The sequence below is a fragment of the Hyposmocoma kahamanoa genome, unplaced genomic scaffold, assembly GCF_003589595.1.
Source record: "Hyposmocoma kahamanoa isolate Upper Pololo Valley unplaced genomic scaffold, ASM358959v1 91, whole genome shotgun sequence".
Taxonomy (NCBI): Eukaryota; Metazoa; Arthropoda; class Insecta; order Lepidoptera; family Cosmopterigidae; genus Hyposmocoma; species Hyposmocoma kahamanoa.
In genome coordinates, this window is record NW_020654684.1 from 2,801,200 (window position 1) to 2,826,530 (window position 25,331).

The 25,331-nt window shown below is 36.6% G+C and overlaps 1 protein-coding gene across 4 annotated transcripts in view; it reads right to left on the reverse strand.

Annotated features, from left to right (window-relative positions):
• Positions 1-203: 203 nt before the first annotated feature.
• Positions 204-25,331, reverse strand: part of LOC113236344 (putative oxidoreductase GLYR1 homolog) — a 96,132-nt gene continuing 71,004 nt past the window's right edge. The window contains exons 8-13 of one of the 4 annotated variants that reach the window (XM_026472381.1): positions 10,202-10,312; positions 8,199-8,342; positions 6,784-6,910; positions 4,038-4,217; positions 3,765-3,966; positions 204-1,235 (exon numbers count right to left, since the gene is read on the reverse strand). In XM_026472381.1, coding sequence (XP_026328166.1) covers positions 3,767-3,966; positions 4,038-4,217; positions 6,784-6,910; positions 8,199-8,342; positions 10,202-10,312 — 762 coding nt within the window. In that variant the 3' untranslated portion in view covers positions 204-1,235; positions 3,765-3,766. Of the gene's footprint in view, positions 1,236-3,345; positions 3,967-4,037; positions 4,218-6,783; positions 6,911-8,198; positions 8,343-10,201; positions 10,313-25,331 lie in introns of those variants that run through there. The other 3 variants (XM_026472382.1, XM_026472380.1, XM_026472383.1) reach the window with 3 other exon arrangements.

The following is a 25,331-nucleotide window of genomic DNA, read 5'->3' on the forward strand; positions in this document are numbered from 1 at the left end:
TTTTAAATTCTAGGTCTTGGTACCGCCAACAGAAGCCATAGGAATAGATGTCCAGGTAATTTACACACCACAACAAACTTCATATAGATACCATACATTATGTGTGGGTTGCTTATGGGAAATAATGGCTTTAGGGTTGAGCTCATTAGGTCGCACGCGACCATATTTACGAAATAAAACCAAATAAAATATTTAAATCTAAGTGTGTATTAACTTCATCTGATCATGACATATAATACATGACGACATTTACAACATGTGATTTATTTTCTTTTTTATAGACATTCAATAAAAATTGGCATAATCTTTTATTTAAGGTACTTACTATTAGTATTTGAAGGTAGAGAAGAAAATAAGAGCACAAGTTGCTCTTGAGTAAAACTTAGTAAAATAAACATACATTATTTTGTTCTATAAACTAATAGAAAATTAAAATATCAGTTATTAAATACATACCTATAGAACATTACACAAATATGCAGAAAAAACGAGAACATTCTCTTCACATTGCCAATGCTATATACTAAACAGCACATACAATATTATACTAAATTGCATATAGAAAGGCAGAGAAAAAAGTTTTAGGTGACCGCATGCCAATTGTTCATCAATTTAAAGAAAACTTTCTCTGCTACTGAACATAACTCTTGTAACAGTCCATATAAAAGTTTATGGAAAACTAAAAGGTGCTAATGTAATCGTTAAAATACGTGATTTTGCACTTTATTCACCTCAAAGTCACTTAAAAACACGTTCAATTTCATTGCGTTCGTATCAGATGAAAAAATTAAATCCTTAACACTAGAATTTTATACAACTAAGTCGCATTGGAGAGTCAGGACACTGTAAAAACAAATTACTACATAAAAAGAAAATATTGTCAATTTTTAATTTCATATTGAGAAACGTGTTAACGTATTCCTCCTGAATAAGGCCGTCGATACGACCCGCCGATGGTATACATGGGAACGGGACTTCCAATGATGATTTATGTTTTGCTTCACAGTTTCATAATTCTTAACAGTCCTTATTGCACAGATTATGATGCAGTCTTTCTACGTGGTCTACATAACTGTTATTGTTTAATCGATTATAAAGCAGTGTCCTCTTTGCTAACTAATAACTTAATAAAATGCGATCAACACAGACAAATTGTAGTTATTTAGTATAAAACAATCAAATATAACACAATTGATCAAATGTTTGTCAAATGTTTGAATAGTTTCTTTAAACGCGTGGATTTTGGGTTATTATTACTTTTAATCCAAAGACATTGCCGCATAAATTAATTTTATAGTAATTAATTAATATTAATTAACTCAACTAAATAGGATTATATTGTTTCTTTCGTATTACGTTATGTGTAAACATCCTAGCACTAAAACAGAAGTTTTTTCTATTATTACTTACAAAAAAATCTTATACATGGTTGATTCACCTTTCTAACACAGCATTCCTATTACTAATACAAACTGACGAAATGGTTTTCAAATTTTCATGTTACACCTTTTTTTTTTTGAAGGGTAAGACTGCTGGTAAGGACTTGTCAACTTATGTCCCAAAGTGGAGGGCGCTGTGGCAGTGCCCTCTCAGATCTTTGCAATTTAAAGCTCTGAGTGGCACTGCAACTGTCATGGATAGGCGTGTCGCTTACCACCAGGCGCACGACTTATTTGTCCCATCTCATGATATCATAAAAAACCTTCGTAACGTGTGTATCACAAACAATAAATGAATTTAAACATATCAGTCACCCGTGACAATGGGACCTGTGCAGGGCCCGAAACGTTGGTTTGTTTGAAAAAACAAATATAGGCAAATTTAGTTCCGAAAAATAGTTTCGTTTCCTATGAATTTAAACAATTATATTTGCCATGCAAACACACGTAAGTTGTTGCATCGCTGTAGTTGTGAGAATTTCTGAATAGATATTTGTTTCAATGACAGGAATGTACATGTTGAGAGCTTTCGGGTAGTAGATACAAAGTAAAACCGTAATATGACAAAACCTGCTCAACTAATTAAAGGATAATCATAATAAACTAGAAATCTCTCTTTGTACTTAAATGATCAGCTGAAGTATACAATTTAGTTATAATTATGTACATATGATCTAAAAACTTTAAATTCGTGACCTAATATTACAGAATCGAGCATATTTGTCAATATAATTAATTGTATAGATATATTTTTTTTATTTATAATTAATTTTAGATGTTGTTGTGACCTTTTTGATGCCGGGCTGCTATTGGCGCCTTACGGACTGATGGACGCGGTTTAACAGACGATGGGTTCGTGATATGTCACTTGTTGTGAACTGCTTTACGATACCAGTCTAATAAAGTAAACCTCTATCTGGACCATGTGTTTTTCTTTTCAGTGTTTGGGATTTTCAAATAACGCGGGAAGTAATTGTAACGAATGTCACTGTTTCTTTAACAGCAATGTCAACAATAGATGTTTGTACTCTCTCACAAAGTACTCCCACAGTACTCGTTGAATAGCATAACCTACGGAAACCCCGATACTGTCGTAATATCATCATCGCCAATAAAACAAAAATAAAGGAACAAGCGTTTAAATGGAAACCGCATCGCGCCGCGTTCGGTTTGCAATCTTCATTTTTAACTAAATTAATTAAACTGAAATTTTCAAAAACGTTTATATTCAAATTCAAAATCACAATTTTTATGACATAACTTAATATACTTGTGAATCGAACTGCTTATTACAAATTCACTCGAGATTACGTCGAAAAGCTCGCACAGTAGTAACAAAGATACGGTATAGGCGAAGGATATTTACTTGAACCTCAAGGAAATAAATGTAAATAGAGTGAAAAATACCTCCACTTGAAATCTCGGAATTATAGTTTTATATTCTATAGTTTGATGTGTAACTAGCAATAATTTTACTACGTCTATAGTAGTGTGATTAAAAAAAGTTTTGCGATTGCAAGGAAATCTAAAACTATTTTGTTTTGACTTATTACCTTTTATTTTTAATCATTATGAATCGTTCCGAGATTTCAGTAGGGCTAGCACGAATAGCTAGCGACTTGCGCGAGAGCGACATAAAGCGCGAGATCTCTATGCGAGAATAGCAGCATCTCGCCCGCTGTCATGATACTGAGGGAGGTATTATCTACTCCATATATATCACTTGAAGTTTAGGTAAATATATTCTTCCTTTTCCGATCTCTGGTAATAACTAATAAATAATTATTAATTGCATATAATTTTAAGCTGCGAGTTATTTTATTCAAAGCATTGAATTTAATACACCATCTGTAGCTACCCATATAAATTCCACTGCTCGACATGGATAACAGAGTAATATTATTATTTTTTTAAGTGGCTTGTTCTGCATCTGTATATCCGTATATCATATCAGATCCGTGCTTCTTTTCTAAGGGATATTGGAGTTATTGTTTTTTCAAAGTCATTAAATTGAAGTCAATTTTAGTTCTTAAAGTTACCCACAAGAAAATGAGCCAAAATATACGGTGATGATAATAAAAATGGGTTATCTACCAAAGGAGCTTTACGGTTGAAAATCCATTGAGAATCACATAAGTTGGTCACCTTTATCGTATTCCAACTGCAATCGTTTAGTGAAACATTGCAAAGGATACAGTCCAAAGAAAGTCAATAGAACTTTACCACTGGAGGCTTTTACTAGAAAACTCAACGTCCAAAACCAGCGAATACAGCAACTCCCCGTCCCAAGGAATAAAGCTCAAAACCCACGCGACACAGAAACGCATTCAGAACCTCGCCCGGATGTAGACGGCGGCCACGTCGTGGTTCGCGTAGCCGAGCCGCTTGGCGTGCTTGAAGATCTCGTTGGTGGTGGCCGTGAGCGGCAGCGACTGCTCCAGCGCGTCGCCCAGCCCCAGCGCCAGCTTCAGGTCCTTCTGCATGTGCGTCAGCGGCTGGTGCGTGGAGTACGACGACTCGATCATGGCTGCAATGCAACGGGCCCGTCAGACTCGAGGAGCGTCGGGCGACGGTCGGAGACTAGGAGCCGACACGAACCGCGTCCCTTGAGGATGAGGTGCGGCGAGGCCAGCGGCGTGAGCGCCAGCACGTCCAGCAGGTCGGCCTGGTTGAGCCCCGCGCGGTCGGCCAGCGCCAGCCCCTCGGCCAGCGCCGCCAGCGACACGCCGCCCACCACCTGCAGCACGGAGTTCATCTTCGACGCGTTGCCGATGTCGCCTGCAACGGGGGCGCGGTAGCATTTATCTCACGGCTTGGCGTCGGGTAATCCCATGTGTTAAAATGTTCCAGTTAGACTTAACAATCCATAAAAATCAGAGTGGGCAAAGAGCGTTTGTATTGAGTGTAAATTAAATATACGTAAATTGTCGCATTTATTAATTAATTACATAACAAATATATAAGTACAAAAGGCGAAGAGTCCGTATAACACAATTTCTATCAGCTTGTCCTAACAAATTGGTTAATCTAGACATAATTACACTAATCTACGACATTTCCACTTTAGAAACATCTCACTATTATATCCGACAATCAAGTCGTGGGAAGCGTTTCCTCTTACAAAACGCCTCATCTTTTTGTCCTGCGAGAAAAGACGACCGTTGAATTCCTTCGCCTTATTAAAATTGTGCTCGGTGAAGGACTGTCTTTTACTTCTACAAAAAAAATTTTAATCACGTGACTTTATTTTTAAAGCAATTTAATAACCATGGACTCAAGTCCTCCAGTAGATTAGAGATAATAAACAGAGGAAGTAGAATTTACGATTAATTTATTATACAACAATGAAATAAACTGGATTCGATAGTAAATAATAACTGAATATGTGATTATGAACTGTATATTTGCCATATTAAAAATTGCAATTGAGCAGCTGAATAATTACCACTACAGAAACAATTGTTTAGGTGACTGTAACTCAAAACGGAACAATCAAACAGTCTACAATACTTTCATGTGTTTTCATTTAAAAAGATAAATAAATGTTTAAAAATAAATAACAATCTAACATTTGAAGTCGTTAACGTTCTAAAGATGGTAACGACCAATTGTTTTTGTTAAAATTAACAATGGCGGGTGAATTGTTCATGCTTGCTGCTTTAATGTTTACTGCTTTTGAAAAGAACACTAAAACAAAGTGATTGTCCATAATTTTCAGTGTTTTCGTTGACTGTTTTTGTTGTAAATACATTAGTGTACGAGTCAATACAATATTACGACGTTCGTTCATATAGACTGTGGCGCAATCGGATATCGGGCCTGGATATCAACTCCTCAAATAATTAATAGATTCAGGCATTACTTTATGGCGATTCATGTTAATAAAAATTGAAGTAACTTTTTGCTTTTACTTCTCCTCGAACCCAGAGAAGGAATAAATCTTGCAAAATAGCTACGCTTGTGTTGAATATTTTTTTTATTTTAGTTAAGTTTCGCACCCTCTCTCCGCATAAAATTAATAAAACAAACAACACCACAACTACAGTCACAAACACGAGAATGAATTCTTCGGCCGAACATTGAACAGTTGATTGTTCAGTCTCAACTCCTGAGGATGGCTCGTAGAGGAGCGAAACTCGTGACGGGCATATTCTTGGAGGTGGTGTTTGTGACTGTGGTCGCGTTTGTTCCATTTTTAATATCAACTCTTCGCGATTGATGTCAACATAATATGCTAAGAAAATAAAATCAAAACAATACAGTAATAGGAAGCCATCACCAAAAAAGATTTGCTTTCTTTTTAAAACGCTCTGATGTGACCACTCACAGGAAAAAATAAATAATAACTTAGCAAAAAATAAAATGTCATAAAAAAACAAAAATTAAATAAATCTTGGAACTGCACATGTAACCTAACATTCCACCACCACAGAAGCATAAATTTACAAACATTACAATGGGGGTGCAAGTAACTCCAATGGTTTAGCATCCTGTTATCAACCTAATATGAGTACCACTGCTGAGCAGCAGTCTACACCACTGGCCCAAGCACCGAGCACTTGTTGAACGCTGGTTGTAGGATATGTTGTAAAAATAGAAGATACCTAGAGCCCAAGGCCTTCGAGAGACGTTTTCAGGTCAAATCGAAATGTTCTCGAAAGCCTGAAATGCGTAGTGATAAGCAGAGCTTGTATGAAAATATTCATGAAAATAAGTGAAGCAGAAGAGGTTTGCCAGGATCGTGCAATGTGGCGATTGCTAGTCTCTGTCTACCCCAACGAGAATACAAAAGCGTGAGTATAGAGGTTATTCGTAAAATGCTAACAATCTCGCAGGTCCATATTACTAACATTATAAAGAACAACTATTTTTCCATAACTTAATAATTCATCACATGTCACACGCACTACTTATAGATCGTTTTAAACGGTAATAACTCTGTGCAAAAGAAAGGACGACGCTTGTACATTTGAACTTACTACTGAATAGAGGTCTACAAAGTGCCAGGTAGTACGGACAACAGCACATCAGACTACACATTTTTGTTCGAAAGTCGCCTCCAGTGCAACGGAAAAAGATACGTCAATATGTAGCTTGATGTGCTGTTGACTGTACAACAAAAACTTAAAAGTTATTTTTGGGAAATCTATCACTATGTTTTGTAAAAATAATATAGTCCTGAAGGGATGTTAGTATTTTCCTTTTGGCGATAAAAGATACACAATGTGTACTAGTGAAATTTAGCCCGTAATTCTAAACCATGATGCGTTAGTAACAAACAGTGCAGTTCCACGACGCCGTGAGCGGTCAAATCGTTGCGCGAGCAACCGGAGACGTGGACTACTACCGAGGTAAAAGGAGTTCTTGCTCATCGCCTTGAAGCAGCTCTGGCAGTCGTCGAACAGCGACCTGTCGCCCGCCGCTAGGATTATCAGAGTGCCTTCTTCTGCTTGCGTTTTTGATCCTTGGATCTGAAAAAAATGTGATTTCTCGTTAACATTGTTCAAATAACAACAGAAGCCTTATTTATCTACAGTTTAGCATCGTCTGAAGTTAGACATATTATGTAGATAAAAAGGTAAGAGTATAGGCTTGAGCTGGTTTTTAGCGTTTACTTTGAAATTACATAAAATATTCTATTTCAAAATACTCATATGACGTTTAGATGGGGATGAACAGAACACATAAAAATAACAAAATAATAAATAAATAATAACTATACAGAATGTTTTTTTTTAATTGCACAGTATGGGAAAATCTGAAGCCATAGAAGATACAAGGAAACTGTCTTAGGAACCATTAAGTCTTTTTGTGAAAGCAATTTTGGCATAGTCAATTTTTTGGTCAAGGGTGAGTTGTCCATAAAAATAATCATAATTTTTTTTTGTGCTAACCGACTCAGTTTCATGAATGGATCATTTCATTGTACGAGACAAAAAAAACCGGGACAGCCGAAGTTGGTCAAATTTCATAAAATATTTTTCATAATTTTTTTTAATGCTTCAGTCAGTTTTATAATCATGATTTTATTGTATTGGAAAATAATCAGGAAACCAGAAATTGGTCAAATTTAATAAAATTTGCCGGCCAGAGGTTCGCGTAGCACACATATAAAAATATACAGTTGAATTGATAACCTCCTCCTTTTTTGAAGTGGATTAAAAAGTATCGATTTACTGGGTTTAGTATTTCTTTTTAATTAGGCCAATCTTAATATATGGGTGTGAAACATGGACCCTAACGCTGAAGGAAGAACGTAAATTATTATTAGTCGCGGAACGGAAGATATTTCGAAAGATTCTGGGACCAATCAAAAGGAGAATTTGGGAAATGGAGAGATAGAAGAGCTAGTGTCCGAGGCGAACATAATCGGGGAAATAGAATCTGCCCGACTTCGCTGGCTAGGACATGTGGAAACAATGGGATATGGGATCGAGCTGCCAAAAGAGCGCATTTGGGGCAACATATGACTCATCCTCCAACTAGCCGTCCAAGATATCGCTGGAAGGAGGAAATCGCCAAAGACCTAAAGGTGCTGAATGTGTCCGAATGGTCGGTATGGCATAAAACCGACAGAAACGGCGTACTTTGATGTCGGGCGCCAGGATCCACCGCGGGTGGCTGAGCCAGCAAAGTAAGCAAGTAAGTATTTATTTCTCAATCGATACACTGTTCACATTATTATGAGACTTAGACTTTAAATACTTGAAAAGACTACAAATGCCTGCAGTCTCCAAAAAAACGGACTCAAAAGGTCACCTGTGCCTCGAGGTAGCGGCCGCCTTTGCCGCTGATGGCCTCGACGATATCATGCGATGTGTCTGCGTCGATGGACGTCATCTCCACGTAACCTTTCATCTCCAACGACGGACAGTGCAGCACGCCGCAATTTCCGAACACCATCTGTGGAACGATTTATTACTCGTGATCATTTTTCTCATTTTGACTACGTTTAATGAATGCAAATTATGCAAATCAATTGTTGAAGGGATAGAATGTAATAATAATATTAATAATAATGTGCCAGGCCACCACGCCAACTGCCTGGTCTCAAACTAGGGTATTCCCTGCACTATGAGTACCAGAGCGACGGAATTCAATATGCCGCACTTCCAGAACGTCCAGACCAGAAGCAATTTAGAAAAGATTCATTTCCTCAATTTTTTTAGTAAAGTTGCCTGCTGGCATGGGACACGTCTATTATGTTATTTAAATATAAAGTCTTTGACAACAATACTGCTCTAGATAAAAAAACTCATATCGACCCGGGCTTCGGCTTGAGTCGATTAGACAAAACTATCCAAACAATAAGAGCGAAAATTATATGCGTTTCGCGTAAGTCGAATCGCGTCGCCCATGGTCGACAACGTCTTTTTCGGTCTTACTACATAGACATAAAGCTTTTCTAAACGGCTCAAGCCGATTCCTAATCGATAAGTGTGGTGAAAACCTCAAGGTTCACGGACGGGTGTGCAATTGATGTGTACAGAAATACACACACAAGCGTTGCTATAGCACCAGATACAAAGCAATGGCAACAATGTTTCAGCAAAAACGTCTCTTAACATATAAAGGTCACGTATTAATACTGTAATGCAGCCTTTAGGCGTGCCTCGTGCCGCTTTATTTATCACTTGACATTAATTATAGCACTACACGACGTCGATTCAGACAAACTAAACTTAATTTGTTTTAAGTGTGTGCCTCTTTCATTTTCACTTAGAGAAGAATAGGAGCTTTAGAATTTTGACAGCTCTTTTATAAATATTAGATTACATCACATACGTTGCTCTGATAATAAAGTAAGTAACTTAACTACTTGTGTTATTGAAATCGGATACAACGACGATATCACAAACATTTAGACCCGAGATGATATAGAAAAGTAAGTTTTCTACATTGTCCCGGCCGGGGAATGATAAACGGTGTGTGCCATTCGGCCTCTGAGGTCGTCATGTCACATTTCTGAGTAGTCTGTCAATGACTCATTTGACAGTTGAAACTTAAATGAAGGGCAGTGGTAGCGCAGTGGGAGAAATATTGCTTCACAACTGAGAGAACGACTTCGAATCTCTATGGCGGCAATGATAACTTACAAATAAAATGTCATGAGTACAGTCAACACCAAATAAAACTAGACGCTTTGGACTTTGAATCGTTTTTAACGTAAGCAGCATAAAGTTGAATTTAAATCTTGACATGTTGCTATAGGGGTACTCCTCCTATGTCTCTCAAAAAGAAGGTGATGGACATGTGTATCCTTCCCATACTAACTTATGGCGCACAGACTTGGTCACTTACGAAGATCCAAAAGTCCAGACTCGGGATCTGCCAACCAGCAAAGGAGTGCATACTTGGTGTGAAACGAACCGACTGAATTCAGACTGCTGATGTACACCAAAAAGCTGAGAAGATGAAATGGAATTGGGCCGGACATGTCTACCGCATGCCTGAAGACCTGTGGGCCAAGGTAACCACCCGGTGGAGCCCTAAAAGTGTAAGGTGCCGCGGCAGACCGAGGAAGCCATGGCGTGACGAACTGGACGCCTACGATAAAGTTAGAGTTCAGTTAGCTCAGGATCGGGATGCGTGGAGGGATCAGGGGAGGTCTTTGTCCAGCAGTGGGATACATCAAGGTAATTGTAATTGTTGGAATTGTTGCTATAGGGATTCGAACCGTAGATATCTCAATAGAGAAGCAACGGCTCTCCCGCTGTACTACCACAGTTCAAGATTTTTAATAAATATGTCGGAATGCTCACCTCTTTAGCAGCCTGAGGGTCTGCGACGCAGGAGAAGGTGATGTCCGCCTCTTCCACGACGTCGCATGGTGTCACTGCGATAGTCGCGCCCACCTTCTCGAAATCTTTGCACTGTAGACAAGTAAAACGTATGTGTAAATAACATAATTATTACCGCCTTAACCTTATATTTACTTCAATTAGTTTTTTAAGTAGAGCAAAAGTATACGAAAATTGTATTTTCACCATAAGTTAAATATTAGCATATTATGTCCTTCCCTCTATTATTTTTTGTTTTCCTCACCTCGAATGTTTGCTAAATTATAAAGAACCCATCCAATTGAGCCTCTGTCTCTTGAGATGCAAGTTTTACCGTGTTCAAGAGTTAGTGTTGTCATTTACTGCTTCCTATTCCACTTTCTCTGTAAGTAATTTTATTTCTGAAATCGCTATATAATTGGTAAGTGTTGTAAAATTTTTGTGAAAATAAATAAATTTATTATTATTATTATTATATACAGCATAACAAGAATCGAACGCTAGGCATGAATGTTACAAAAGACAAAATGGTTTACACCCGACAGAAACTACTTTCATTGGATATTTAATGTGTGTAAATACTTTATTGTACAATAAAGTACTAAAACAAATGTTAACAATGTTAGTGTAGAAAGGCGGGCTTATCCCATAGATGGATTTCTTCCAACTATTTTTTTTTCTTTATAGTGTACATTATAATTCTGTATATATTTGGAAATCATTGTATTATTGTCAAGTTGTCACTGTATTTTATTTATATGTTTTTGTTATACTACTTTGTTTTGCTTACATATACACATATGATCACGCCGTTCACCCACAGGGGTAGGTATAAACCATGAAGTGTCCAGTCACTATACCTGTGATAGGTCTCTTATACGTCCTCCACTCACATCAGTTTCTTCATACATGATCGTTTATTGTGGCCCTTTTAAGGGCATCCCCAATCGAGAAGTATGTCGAGGTATACCTCTCCCTACATTTATGCAATAAATTATTCTAATCTATTCAATTAAGTACACATTTAATAAAGGAAAAACAGTATTTTTCTAAAGACTCATTATCTTCAATCCACTGTATGTATACATATAAACACTTACTGATGTTACTATTAATCTAAAGTATCAGTAAACTTGTAATGAAAAAGATCATTTGATCATTGTATTTACAACAGTTTATTAAACTTTTTTTATAAAAAAAAACGACCCCGAAAGTTTGTGAAATTACATCTACTTGCTAAGTTTTATTGAAATCGTGCGCGAAACTAGTTTACCACCTTTAGAGGTGGAGTATAATATAATCTTTCTCCCCAACCCTCTTTCCAACAAAAAAAATACAGTCGAATTAAGAGCCGCCTCCTTTTATGATGTCAGTTTAAAAAACCGACCAACTTGTTTCTATTGAATAGAACTAACTACATCTATCCTTTATTTAAAGTAACAAAACTTCTTAACTTCATCTCTAGATGGCGCCACACGTTTTCAATGTCAGTGCAATCGATAGACGCCAGCTGGTGCGTCAACGACCGCCCCCGGCTTGCATCCCGCCACGCGACGCGACACAACGCGATGTGCTAGCTGTGCCGCCATTTTGATAACGGGTTTTGCACTTGCACGTTCATTGACACAATGAAACACTGTGTTTCAGCGCGCTTTTTGTGGACAACTCTTTCATTGAAAAGCAATTTTCTAATAATGTATCCAGCACTATCGATTGCCGTGCAAAGTTGTAAGCTCAGATAAAGTTACACGTGACGAAGATAGTGTTTCATTTTCAAACAACTAACGATCATAAAACAACTTTTCAAGCTAAATGTCAATAAGAACATGACGCGGGAATACGTTTACAAAACATTTTAGCTCAGCAACTAGACCGGCTTCAGAGGCGATTAGGTATTTCCAATACGTGTTATAGTAACATTCCCAACCTGATGATATTCTTGTTCAACATTGTTGAGTAAATGTGAAGCTGCACTTTCGAAATTAGGCAGATATTTTTGGAAATTTAGCCTAATGAATAAAGAGTTTCTGAACTCGATATAAAACTATATTACTTCACTCGCATACACGGGAATTCGGTGGAAAGAATGAATGCAGCTATGCATTGTGACTTCTAACGAAATGTATTTGTATAGAAAGAATTTAAAGACCAGCCTACATCGTTCGTGGGAGTTTATGCAATATTTAAAGACATGATCAAAAAGCGACGTTGGCCTTTAAATAATGACAAATTGACGACATTCGTATTAAAACAATGCTTGTCTAACATTGCTTGAAAAGGAATATCGAGTCAATAGTTTATCCAGCCATTCGCGACAAAGACAAATACTGTCTCGTGGACATGAAGGTCAACGTTGTGTAAACTGACTCCCCGGCATGGCTCACGCGTTTGCAAATCAATTTTAAAGTCACCAAGTGCGAAACAATTGCTGGAATCTCAAATGGTGGGAATAAAATGAAATGGCATCCGATATAATGTTAGATTTTGTTTAATAAACTTGCTTTGAAAGTAGTTGCATGCTCGTCAGAAAACGATAAGAATCATTATTATGAGAAAGTGCCTCGTTAGAATGTTTTTATCTCACTTAATAATAACTGTAATAATAAACTTTGTCTTGTCGCGAAGACTCGGAAAAGCAATTTAAATGCGTCGATACCAGTCAATGGGATTTGTTTGTGTACAGTACACAGACACGTTATTATTGTGCTGCACTGTGACGAACTTGAACAATGCTTTAAAAATCTATTGTTCAGGCAAATTGAGATCAAAGAACCGATCTCTTAGCTCACTAGCAAAATAAAACTATGAATATTTTAAAACTTATCTGATTAGTTCATTTTTTTTATCAAGCTGACAATAAATCAGATGGGAAACTCGCTTAATCCCGTCCTTCCCACATGAAAGGTCGAAATGATTCTGGGGACTCATTAGTTACGTTAGACATATTTGGTTCAGCCAACGTGTTATCTTTGTAAGCACATGCTAAAATCTATGACTTCAGGAACACGCCCGCTTTTATCCAAATTAGGGTTAAATGGCATATGAGAATGCGTTAGAGCGGCCAATCGTAAACGAGAAACGTTGTCTATGATACGCGACCGATAAGCCACCCACAAAGCAACGGCATTATGTGGGCATTCGCCATATTCGCCCACGTTGTTGGTTTAATATGTCTTAGCAACGCCACAGCTGTTCTTGTTTATACTGCAACGTTATGCTGTAGTGATTTAAATTACGATATTATTATGAAGGCGGAAAGTACTGTCGTTTGGGGAAAAAACACCTTTTTTACAGTCGCGTTTTGCATCTATCCATAATAAAGTAACTGCAATTAGAATTCTATGAGACAAAGTATAGGTTTGACCGTGAGAAGTAATATTCCAACATGGCTTACGCATCACATCCATGGTACAATATCGCGATATTACCAATCAAAATGATGATTTTGCAATTTCGCAAAGAATAGGAGGCATCCACCTCGGCTCCATGCGCAACCAATGTTGTAACGATCATAGATTACATATGACCCAGTTGCAGTGTACAAACGTTTGGGATTTGCAACATTAAGAAAACATCGCGTGTCATAAACAGGAGCAAATTCTTCCAACTATTAAATCTAACAATATCATACATGTATTAGTGAACATAATGGGTGTTGACACGGAAACTTCGTAGCGTGGTCCCAATTCAGTAATACAGACGATATCACTCTGTCATATATTTATTAATTCACAAGGTCTCTACCTAAATAATCGTTTCTGTATACCCGAACACTTTCCTACAAAGACACAGCATAACGATTTAAGTCATTTAGTAACGCTTGACCTTATAGCAGACACTAACAACGCACAAGCTCTGGGAACATCGGGTCGATATTCGACTGGCCTTATCTCCAATCAATATCATTTATAGTCGTATGAATCAATTAATTAATTTTTTGTATTAACGCTGGACTAACACGATGGACTGGATTGTGTCATCAAGACAGATAAGTTACATAAATCTTGAACAACATTTGGAAGTGTCAAGGGTAAATTTTCTATAGACATCGAAAACATTTCTTTTTTCTTTCTAGTGGCGTGATAAAAGAAGAGGCACTTATTGGAAGTAATCGGGCGTAGGCAGAGATATATTGCAACGTATTAAACATTTGTCTATCCAAATCTGTTTATCTAAATATTTAACAATCTATTCATGTAGTAAAATAACAATTTTTAGTCAGTTTGAACGTTCAACACATACCCACGAGATGTGACTGCATACTCTCCAACATTTATCCAAATACGTAACTTGTTTTTTTTTTTGCGAGTAAATTTCTCGTACGATGACGCCAGGAAAGACCTTATGATAAAACACCAAACGCAACATTTATTAAAAAAATTAAGTCCGGAAATTTGAATTCCTTTGTTAGATCCATTGTGCCATTCCACTGCTTTCATGCTCGATTGTAATTATCATTCGACAATAGGGTGTTTATTGTTGATCCAGCACTCTTTGTTCTATGTTTTTAGTTCCGAACTTATTATGACAAAGCTTATTATGCCGAGTTATGTAATTTAGGGGAACGTATCGTGTTTTATGCAACAAATACCTCTACGTCACAAGATGGAAGTAAATTTTGAATTATAAACGATATTCTTGATGCATTAAATTTCCGATAGTCGCATAGAAAAACTTCCGTTGGCAACTGCCTGTTTAATCATTTACAATACCACGTTACTGACCCTCTTTTTTTGAAGTTGCCCTTTTTGTACGAGATGAAAAAGTGGCCAATTTGTTGTATTTCCGCCTGGGAATTGTTTCGGACAAACGCGATGAACGAACGCGAACTTTGCTACTTTTCTATTTCGCATAAAATCGGTAAAAAGATAACATTTCAAATCGCGCAAAAGTTATAGAAAGTGTTAACAACTTCGTTTTAAGTCAACTATATTCGTAACACTTCATAAGAGTCATAGAATAACCTTGAAGCTCGCAAATCCAAATGGAAGGAAACAAAGGAGTTATGAATTCGAATGAGGCTAGAATAAATAAGGCCTACGAAATACAGTTCAACCGGATGGAGGAATAATGATGAGCAAAAATATTGTGACGCAAGCTCTGGAATACCATTAAACGATGACGCAGCCAGTACATCACTAGACAATTACGATAATTTATGAATTGTTGGAAAGCGTGCCAAGAATTAGAGTACTCTAAGAGAATAGGTAGTTGTTTACTTAGTTCACTTTGACATAATCATACGGTATTTTCATAATTTGTTTTCAAAATTTATTCATGTATTTGCTAAATTTGTTATCGCTATTTTGTCGGATTTACCATGAGGGGAAAATTGAAAACTTACCCAATGGATCTCTGAAAACTTGACTGAAATTAACATAGCATTAACTTTAACTGGCAATAGATTTAAAATTACATTACGGACTTTTATTGAATTTCAAGAAATACAAAACGAATAAATCAACTTTCAAGGAAAAGACCATTAAAGTTTCTCAGAATAATTTCAAATATTAAGCGAGACTTTCGTATAGGTTTGAACGTGCGTAATCAACGCTGACATCGAACGACGAATCTGGTTCCTGCGCTAACTAGAAAGCTTTGTAGGTCATAACTTGAGAATTACTTCGACGAGCATCATAAGGAAATAAACTCATAAGCAATTCCTATAAAAGAATAAACCCATAAAAGAAACTCATTAATTAATAGCTGTAGTGACATCACACAGGGGCTTGTTAACATCTTTTAGCAAAGGTACGTCAATGAATTGTATAAACTACATTTCTCAGAACCAACACAACAAGAAATTTTGTTCTAGAACAGACGCCTAGTGAGACAAGTGGCAAAATAATGTATAAATTTTACCAGACAGTGATTTTTTTATTTTTGGAAACAAAATTGAACGAATGCCTTCGTTGTGTCAGATACTAGAAAAGTTGCGTCAAACAAAATATCATCGCGGATTGTTGCGAATATTTTTTGGCCAAGTGCCACTGAAAGTGCAAATGATTCTATTCGTGACAAGTGCTATGCTCCCGTGCGGTTGGTTGAAATTATTCTTTTTTTTAACGTTTGTCGTCTTTGCTAAATATGAGTGTTAGATTATTTTTATGTTCTCGACAATGACAATGTAATGTTTCGTAATTGAATACTTTATGATATTTGGTTCTGAATCATCATATAAAATGTATAGGAACGTAGTAGTTCCTGATACTACTACTATCTCATCATCTTCATCCCATTCTAAGTCTCACCCCCCTTTCATTTTAGTTTATGTGGAGAGGGTTTATGCAACAATCTGTTTTAAAAGAGTTGTGAACCGTCTTCGAAGTGCAAGTTTCAGGACGTTTTCCGTCTCCGGGTAGGGCAACCATAGATATAATCTATGATTGCAACTAAACATTTACAAATATCCGTAACTTAGAAATTAAATTAAAGAGAAGCAACCGTCTCACGTGCCACAATTTTTATTTGAGTGTAATGTAATTTACCTAAAACCTTTTCTATAGCTTATTGCTTTCTTTAAGGAAAAAAGCCAATTAATTTCCACCACGAAATTTTCCTTAAGATAAATAATGCGGATAAACGCTTTATAATCCGGTGTCATCAAGTCATAATCGCCGTGTAGTTTCTGTACATGTGATAAATAAACCGTGATATCCCCAAGTTACGCGTACAGATGAGGAAAATCAAAGTTTACGTTTTGACATTGGATTAGTGTACAATGTTCGATGACAACATCGTAGTCGACAGCAAATATAAGTTTGTAAAAAAGAATAGTAAAAACTGACTACAGCGATCGGCTACAAATCACCTAACCATCAATCTGCAGAGCTCATCTATTTAACAGTAATTGCTCAATTGCTTCTGACAAACAATTGAACGATTGGAAAACAAAAAGCGCTTGGCAATTCCCCCCACAATTAATTCGTGTTCTTAAAATAACTCTCCCAGAAGGTAACGACAACGACTATCGACCAATCGGAAGATACTTCGAATTTCGAATTCAAAGTTCGAACAAAAAACGGTCAACCATTAAAACGCTTAACCGTTGCTTATAAATATTTATGAAGTGCCGAGTTATATTTAGTCTATTATTTTTAGCCAACGCATAAAAACTATTTGCACGTAGGTAATGTTGGCTGCTCGTCAAAAATTAATACGATTTAATAGTCGAAATTATTTCCAAAATTAATTTTATACGTGAATTATGTGGAGGATTTTAAATAACTGTTATTTAACTCGGTGTTACGGCCTTGTCTTTGATATTTCAGGGCCGTCAAATCAAAACTAATGAAGAGAATGTAATTTGGGTTTCTAGATATTTAACTTTATAGATTTGTTAGAAAGAATACGCGAGAAAAATAAATAATACATGCTCTTCAATGTTCCAGTATGGCATCTGGTAGACGTCATTACGGGTAACCTATCACAAATTCGATTTTTTTTTCCAAAATGACGTTTGTTCGAATTTTCATTACACCGAAAACCGAATTATAACGAAACTGTTGTTCTTTCAAGATATGTTGGATGTTTATCGTAAAGACACGATAAGGTTAGGTTATGAAAATTCGAGGTAACCGTCATTACGTCATAGACGTTATATCACTTTACAATCTAGTACAAGAGCTCAATCATTTTCATATAATTTTCACAACGCAACAAGACGGTTTGTTGCGTAGTGACATGAGTCTGCAGACTTATTTCCCATTACCTAAGAGTATCAGTCTCAAGGTTTATGTGAAGGAGTATTTCCGACTTGACCGATGCGTGGGCGCACGTTCGGTCGCGTGAACTCGTTCGCACGTGAGACACTACAATATTGTCGTTAAAACGTAGTGCGGCTGCACTGAACTCAGCTAACTGAGAAAGATATTTTTAAGTAATGACTCCGTTGATTTTGAAACCGTTTGTTAATTGCGTAGCTTAACTTTAATCATAACTGAGTTTTATAATTCTAAAATGTTGCTAAGTACGACAAATTTGAAAGTCTTATCTGAATAAGATAACAGAGCCACGAGCGTCTCGTGCTCGGCATCAAGTTTGTAGACTAGTGATGAAAGCGACTCAGTCTTTTAAGGCGTTTTAAAACACCTTGACTAATTTTCAACGCCTCACGACTAGTCCAGTCTTTTAACTCTCAAGTCTTGAGTCATAAGACTAAAACTGAAGACTAATTCGAGTCGAAGTCTTTTAACCCTAGGAAGCTTAAAAGACTTATAGGGCTCAAACGACTAAAAGGACTGGCGCCTCATAGCCTCGAGAGTCGCGAGTCATGAGCCGTATGGCGTTATTTTATTTCTACCGACAAGGTATTTATTTTACGGTTTTTATTATAAGTAAATTATACGTGATTATTTTCTACATACTACTTACGTCATTTTTATTTATAAACTTCGGGTTTGATAAGACATAAAATAGGTATAAATCTTTTGCAAAGAACTCGAGTCGTTTAAGTCTTTCAAGTCGTTCAAGTCTTTTGAGTCTTTTAGTATAACGACTGAGTCTTATTAATAAAAACTCGAACCCCCAGTCATAATTTTAGAGTCCTGTAAAATGGAGTTGAGTCGTTATAAAACGCCTTAAAAGACTGTTTGGCAGAAGCAGAAGTCCCGGGAATCGAACCCGGGACTTCTGCTTGACAGTCCAGCATGGAGACCGTTCGGCCGCGAAAGCACTTTATTATCAGATAATTAGTAATGAATAGTAATTTGTTGATAATTTCGATCCCTTATTTAACTGAAAACAAAACTATACCTCCCACGTAAGTTGTTGTAAGTCGAAATACCGTATTTTACTATCTAAGTCAAATAATTGTTTTTTTATGCATATTATAGGTTCCACATTTAAATGTAAAGAAATCACTTCGTGTTATGTATACTTTCAAAACATGGAACCTATAATATACTTATAAAAGGATATATTTAAGTCAAAAAGCAAAACTGATATTTTGACGTACCACAACTTACATGGGAGTTATAGGACCTTTAGGTAAAACTTTTACGTTCTTGCATTCCTGATTATCATATTTTTCTTCAACCACCGCTTTAATAAAAACGTTGAATCACGTCAATTTAATCTGTATTCAAGAAATTTCTTTTACAAGTAAACGTGCTGAAATTAGGGCACGAGGCTTTACTCGTGTTATTTATAAAACAAATGGGAGCATCGTTACGCAAAAAATATGCCTGGCAACAAGCATTTTAATTGCGAACAATGAACTGCGTGATATTACAATTTTAATTATATCTTGTATTCATTGCTGTAAATGGAGAAACCGTGACGCGTAATCTCGAACGTCACAGGCGATGCAGAATGAAGTAATTACATTTGTCGTTTCTTAGAAGTTGGCAAGGGAACGCTGCAGAACCCCACGCAATCAAAGTATTTCAAAAGTAATTAAAAAGACGAGAAAAACACCATAACGAGTTCGAAGAAGATATTATGAGCATCCATTTTATTTACAGGAAAAAGTTCTCTAATGAGTTCAGGCAAAGCGGTGGTAGCCCAGTGATAGAGCTTGGTTGTTTCTCAAGTGAGGTCTACCTACTGTTGGATAATTTCCCGAAAAATTTTACATAGTGAAAATTTTCCCGGAAAAAATATTGGACAAAAATATAATTCAAAGGCTCAATTTGTGTTCTTCGTTTAAAAATTTCTTTCGAGAAAACATTCATTCGAACAGGCCGGGGTTATAGATACTATAGCTACGGCTAAAAAGTCGTTGAAAACCAATTACGAAGATCCGACAAGCACATAGAAAAAAGTCGGTTCGAATCCGGCCGGATCGAAGGAATTCTTTCTAAGTGATCGATCTTTGTATTAATAATTAATATCTTTTTATTTAGCGTAACTTACACAATAAATAGCTAAAAGTAAGTTAGAGAAAAACGAGATTTAAAATGATTGGACAAAACACTTTTTTTCTGGCCATAATATTTTATTATCTACTCGTATAGTATCCCAAAAAAAGAAATCCTTTTTAATGTAACTCACATTTTTTTTGTAGAAAAAACATAAATACAAATTCCACCACGCAAAAACACAGGTTAATTTATTACCATCGTATTCGTTATACATTTTCTCAAAATAGATCCATCAGGTTACTGAAATTTTTCCTCTTTTTATTTTCCCCGTAAAGTTGGTGTTTTTATAATGCACGTTTATGCGATGGGGCCGTCGGGGTATCTCTCTATTCCAGGTAAAATTTCCACCTGAAGATGTAACGCTTTAGTAATGTATTGCCACTGCAACGTAATAATATTTACTTAGATTATTACTGTTGGTATTTCAAGTGTTATTATTATAGACGATGAATTAAAAACACAAGGGCTTCTATTTATTTCGAAAATGTCTTACTGAACATTACATAACACTTGTGCCTTTTTGAAAGATATAATTAGGCAGTTTAAGTAATAAACGCGTCAGGCATTTTTTTTTAATGATATACATCTGCCTTTAGCGAATTAAAAAAAAAATTGCGCATATAGCTTCTACAGCAATTTATTCTACTCGTTGACGATTTTTCCAAATTTAAAAAATGGTTGATTCCAAATTGATGCGTCTATTTATTTAATTTTTTTAAATTGAAATAAGTATTTATTTATTCATTAAAAAAAATTAGAAATGTCATGACAAATTAACCACAATGTTATTAGTGGAAGACTGGCCTAAACCCATCTCCTTAAAAGCATCACTGATGAATGACCAATCTTTTCCGCAGTAAAAACACAAAGGAGGAAGATGCGTATTATATTAATGGAAATTGTTTTGAAATTGGCTTGTTTATCTCAACCACAGCTGCCATAAAATAACAATATCCAACTGGCTTTGAACTTTGAACCGGATTGACCGGATTTGGAATTTTACCTTAATCGACGGGTATTTTGCTAATTCCTTAAGCTTTTACTGAACCTAAACTTAAAGTAGGATTAACTAGTACACACAGTATACCTATCCAGCTTCAGATACTATATACAACTGCGTAGTAAGTTTCCGATTACAGGCTCTTTTAAACTCCTAAAGTCTGTATTGCTTCCACGAGTTAGATTATACAGTTAAAAAACTTGTTTCAAAGTTACGTAAAATAAACAGTAATTAAAATGACAAAACAATGTAACATTCAAATATGTGTGCCTATATGGGTTGGTACGTCTATTTATCTATGTCTATTGTTATCTATTTCTCTATCTTTTATTTACTTAAAAATAGCATATCTACATATTTTTCATAGGTAACTAAAGTACACTTGAAATGTTCAAACTGATTAAACATTTAGGTAATCTTATCAGAGGAATCATGCTTTGCGAATGAATACAAATTTGCTTACTAACAAGTCTTTTGGTGCAGTCGCTGCACCACATAAGAGCTTAAAATGGCAAAAAAAGGACTGAGTGGTACTGTCACTGCATCCGTCACCCTAAGACATAAGTTGACAAGTCTCATGTGCCTGTAATTTCGCCTTGCAACACCGGAAGGCACTAACGGTCATATTACTGCTTGGCGGCAGAAGTAGGAAAGGTGGCAGTACTTCCATGGACGAACTCTTTCACAAGGAGCTTACTGCTACTGTGTTCCAAGTTAAATACGTATAGCAGAATAACAGCGCTGTAGTCTGTCAAGATCTGTAGCATCTATGCTGTGCCTTGGCCTTTTCACAACAAAATTGATAAGGTGTTTGTTTTGTCAATTAGGAATTTGCACAATATACTTTTTTTACGTTAAGTTTTACTACGTAACTGTTTGTGTTTTGTAAGGAGTTTACTGCTAATAAATTGTCAAAAATACTTGTCTTGCGATCAAATACAATATTTCTCAACATGTCCGTTCACCTTCACGAATTCATTATCCATATCCCAAACTGAAATTGAACCCACCGATTTTAATGTCGGATCTTTTTTTCTCTAAAGGACAGACATAATGTCCCTTGTAGGCTTTGCGAGCTCACATGATAGATCGTCGGGCCTTGTATTTGGCTGTAGCCATATATATGTAGGGTGAATGTGATCAATAATGATAGATTGTTGACGCCTTGAAGTACGGTATACCAACGCATACCATTCGGTTTTTAGATAATGGTACATCAATTACAGCATTAAATATTTATTGGTCGAATGTAGTGAACGTTGTTCCTGTTGGCTTTTATTTTGAACAAAGCATTGGAATTCAATGAAATGTATTATACACGATGCAGAGCAATTAACCCAATAAATATCGAGTTTTGTAGGTTGTCGCGATTGCTACAGAAAAGAAATTAAACAATTTTTTCAATCCATCGGGAGTATATATTTTTTTTTATTCAAACAAACCAAGAAACAAACGTTTCGGGCTCGTTACAGGTCCCATGTGCGTCTAAACAGAGCCGGCCTCTGGAAGCACATGAGGACCCCACATACAGAAATCCTCTACAAGTCTGTCAATGAGGAACCGCTACTGGAGGCGGTTGTGGATAGGATCCCAAAACAATACATCTTTGACAAGAAATATAAGATACAATTATTTGAAGATCCCAACGAAGGACTGAACCCCAGAGAGGTCCGAGTCTTCACCGACGGATCTAAAACAAACTCAGGAACAGGTACTGGGGTATTCTCAGAAGACCTCAATATCAGGATATCAGCACCGCTTGGTGACCACAACACAGTATTCCAGGCTGAATGCATGGGCATCAAGTTGGCAGCAGAAGCAATCATAGCGAGAAGAGTAAAGAACTACTCCATTCGAATACTCTCCGACAGTATGTCAGTACTTCAAGCACTGAATAGCTATGACATAAACTCAGGGCTCATTTACGAATGCCATCAAGCACTCATGGAGGTATGTATACAAAACCACGTAACTCTTCAGTGGATTAAAGGACACAGCGGCTCACGTGGCAATGATGCAGCAGATGAACTAGCCAGGAAAGGGTCGGAGACGGACGCTGTAGGACCAGAACCGATAGTGTCCCTCCCCTCCCAATGGTCTAGAACAACTATACACAAAGGTACAAAATCTTCACATAATAATACATGGACCACCCTTACGGTTTGTAGACAGGCGAGGGAAGCACTCCCAACGCTCAATGCCAGTCTATCTTGAATACTAATTAAACTTAAAAGGCAAGAGCTTCGCACTCTAACTGCCGCCCTAACGGGTCATGGTCCATATAATAAACACCTTTTCAATTTAGGTATCACAGACAGCCCTCTATGCAGAGCGTGCATGGAGGGGGAGGAAACGGCTGCGCACATCCTACTTCAGTGCTCCGGCGTGGCCAACTACAGGGCAAAATACCTTGGAGTGCCAAGGTCGCTCCCCGAAGTCTTCAGCAAACCAAGGAGGCTGCTGAGATTCCTGGAGGAGCTTGGGTGGCACGAGTAGGACCCTGCACCCACCACACGCAAAATAGGCGCTTTGTCGTCGAGTTGCGGATACCAGCCCGTTGCACCAAGTACCAAGTACCAAGTACCAGGTCCCATGTGAGAGTTGACAAAATACACACATGGCTGTTTGAAAAAACAAACATACGCGTCTGAAAAATTAAGTTAATTCAAACAATAAAATACATAATTATTTCATTGAATATCACGCTGTTTTTACTACCTTGATATACATATAAAAATACTCCACTAGTTTGTTATTATTATTGATACAAAGATTACTCGTAGAACAAACACAAAAGAAAAATTTCTTAGATCCGTGTGGGCACGAACCAGTGTCTGTTGCCTAACTGTGGCTACAGATCCAACAGGATATAAGGATTTTTTCTTTGCTTTTGTTGAACACTACGCCAACCAAATTTCTGGTTATTTTCTGTTTTTATTTTGTTTATTTTATTTAATTCGGTTTTTTCCGAGTTTATTTTTCTCTTTCTTTTTTTTTTCACAAAATTCGGGATGCATAATATTAGCAAATAAATAAGGTTGTTTACTTTAAAAACAGAAAATGACGCATAGGGTTCATTGGAGGCATCGAAATGTCAATATATAGGTCCAATAAAGACTGACGTCCTAAAACAGTGAGTAACAATTTGGACACATAATAGATTTTCTTTTAAATGAAAAATAGACGATAGATGCACGCTTGGCCACAATCCCATTGGATGCAAAGTAATGATGTCACTCACAAAGTACGCGTTTTTCTAACAAATGCCTTCTTCGACCCCCACTTAAAGCATACTTAAGTTTAGTGCAAGTGGACATTAAATCCGAAAAAGTAGTTTAAAATCCACTACCTAGTGGAAGTGGACATCAAATTCTCTCCTGGAAAGCAAAAAAAGAACATTGTATCGTTGCAAAATGAGTAATGTATCCATCCGCCTACCTATCTCAAAAATAAGGCTTGACACAAACACGTTAAAATACCTGTAATAATTTTAATTTAAAAAAAAACATTGTTATCGTCGTTATCATCAGGAACTAACACAGACTTAATAATTGAGTAACAGCTGGATTTATTTCGCTTATCACGAGTTAGGCAAACATGGTAAATGCGCGAATCGTCGAGTCGTTGGCTATCGTAGAGTGGAATAAATAAAGAATGTAATGATTGAATCCGATTTTATTGTCGTGGGAACTGATACATCTTCAAGATTAGAACAATCAATAGATTTGTAAACTCCTTTAGATTAGGGACAGACTTGAACGGAGATTACAAGAAAAAAGGTAACGTAATTAAAAAAATTAACAACAAAAAGTATTATACTTTTACGCGGACATATTCGATGTTTCTCAATTGAAAAATGACAGTACAAATCCATGTAAAAGGTTAGACTCAATTAACACGCAAATTCTACAATTAAAATTTAAATCTACAAATATTATCCAGTTATTTCTAATTTTGTTTAAGTAAATCATTTAGCAACTGCCTAGTCAGACGCTTCTATCCAGACTGTACTCTCATTCTGCGTCCAACATCCGTTCGAAACAATCACTGTCAAATTAGTAATACTTGGTCAAGTTAAAAGAAAATGAAGCTTCATTCGCATCATTCAGACGGAGAACGAGAGATAGACTTCCAGAGTGGCTGCCCGTGCTCCCTCATTTCAAATACTAAGCAATTCAAAAACATAATAATGTGTTATAAATTTTAGTAGCTCTACTGTGAAGCCTTGCGAAAGGAGTTGTTACAGGGA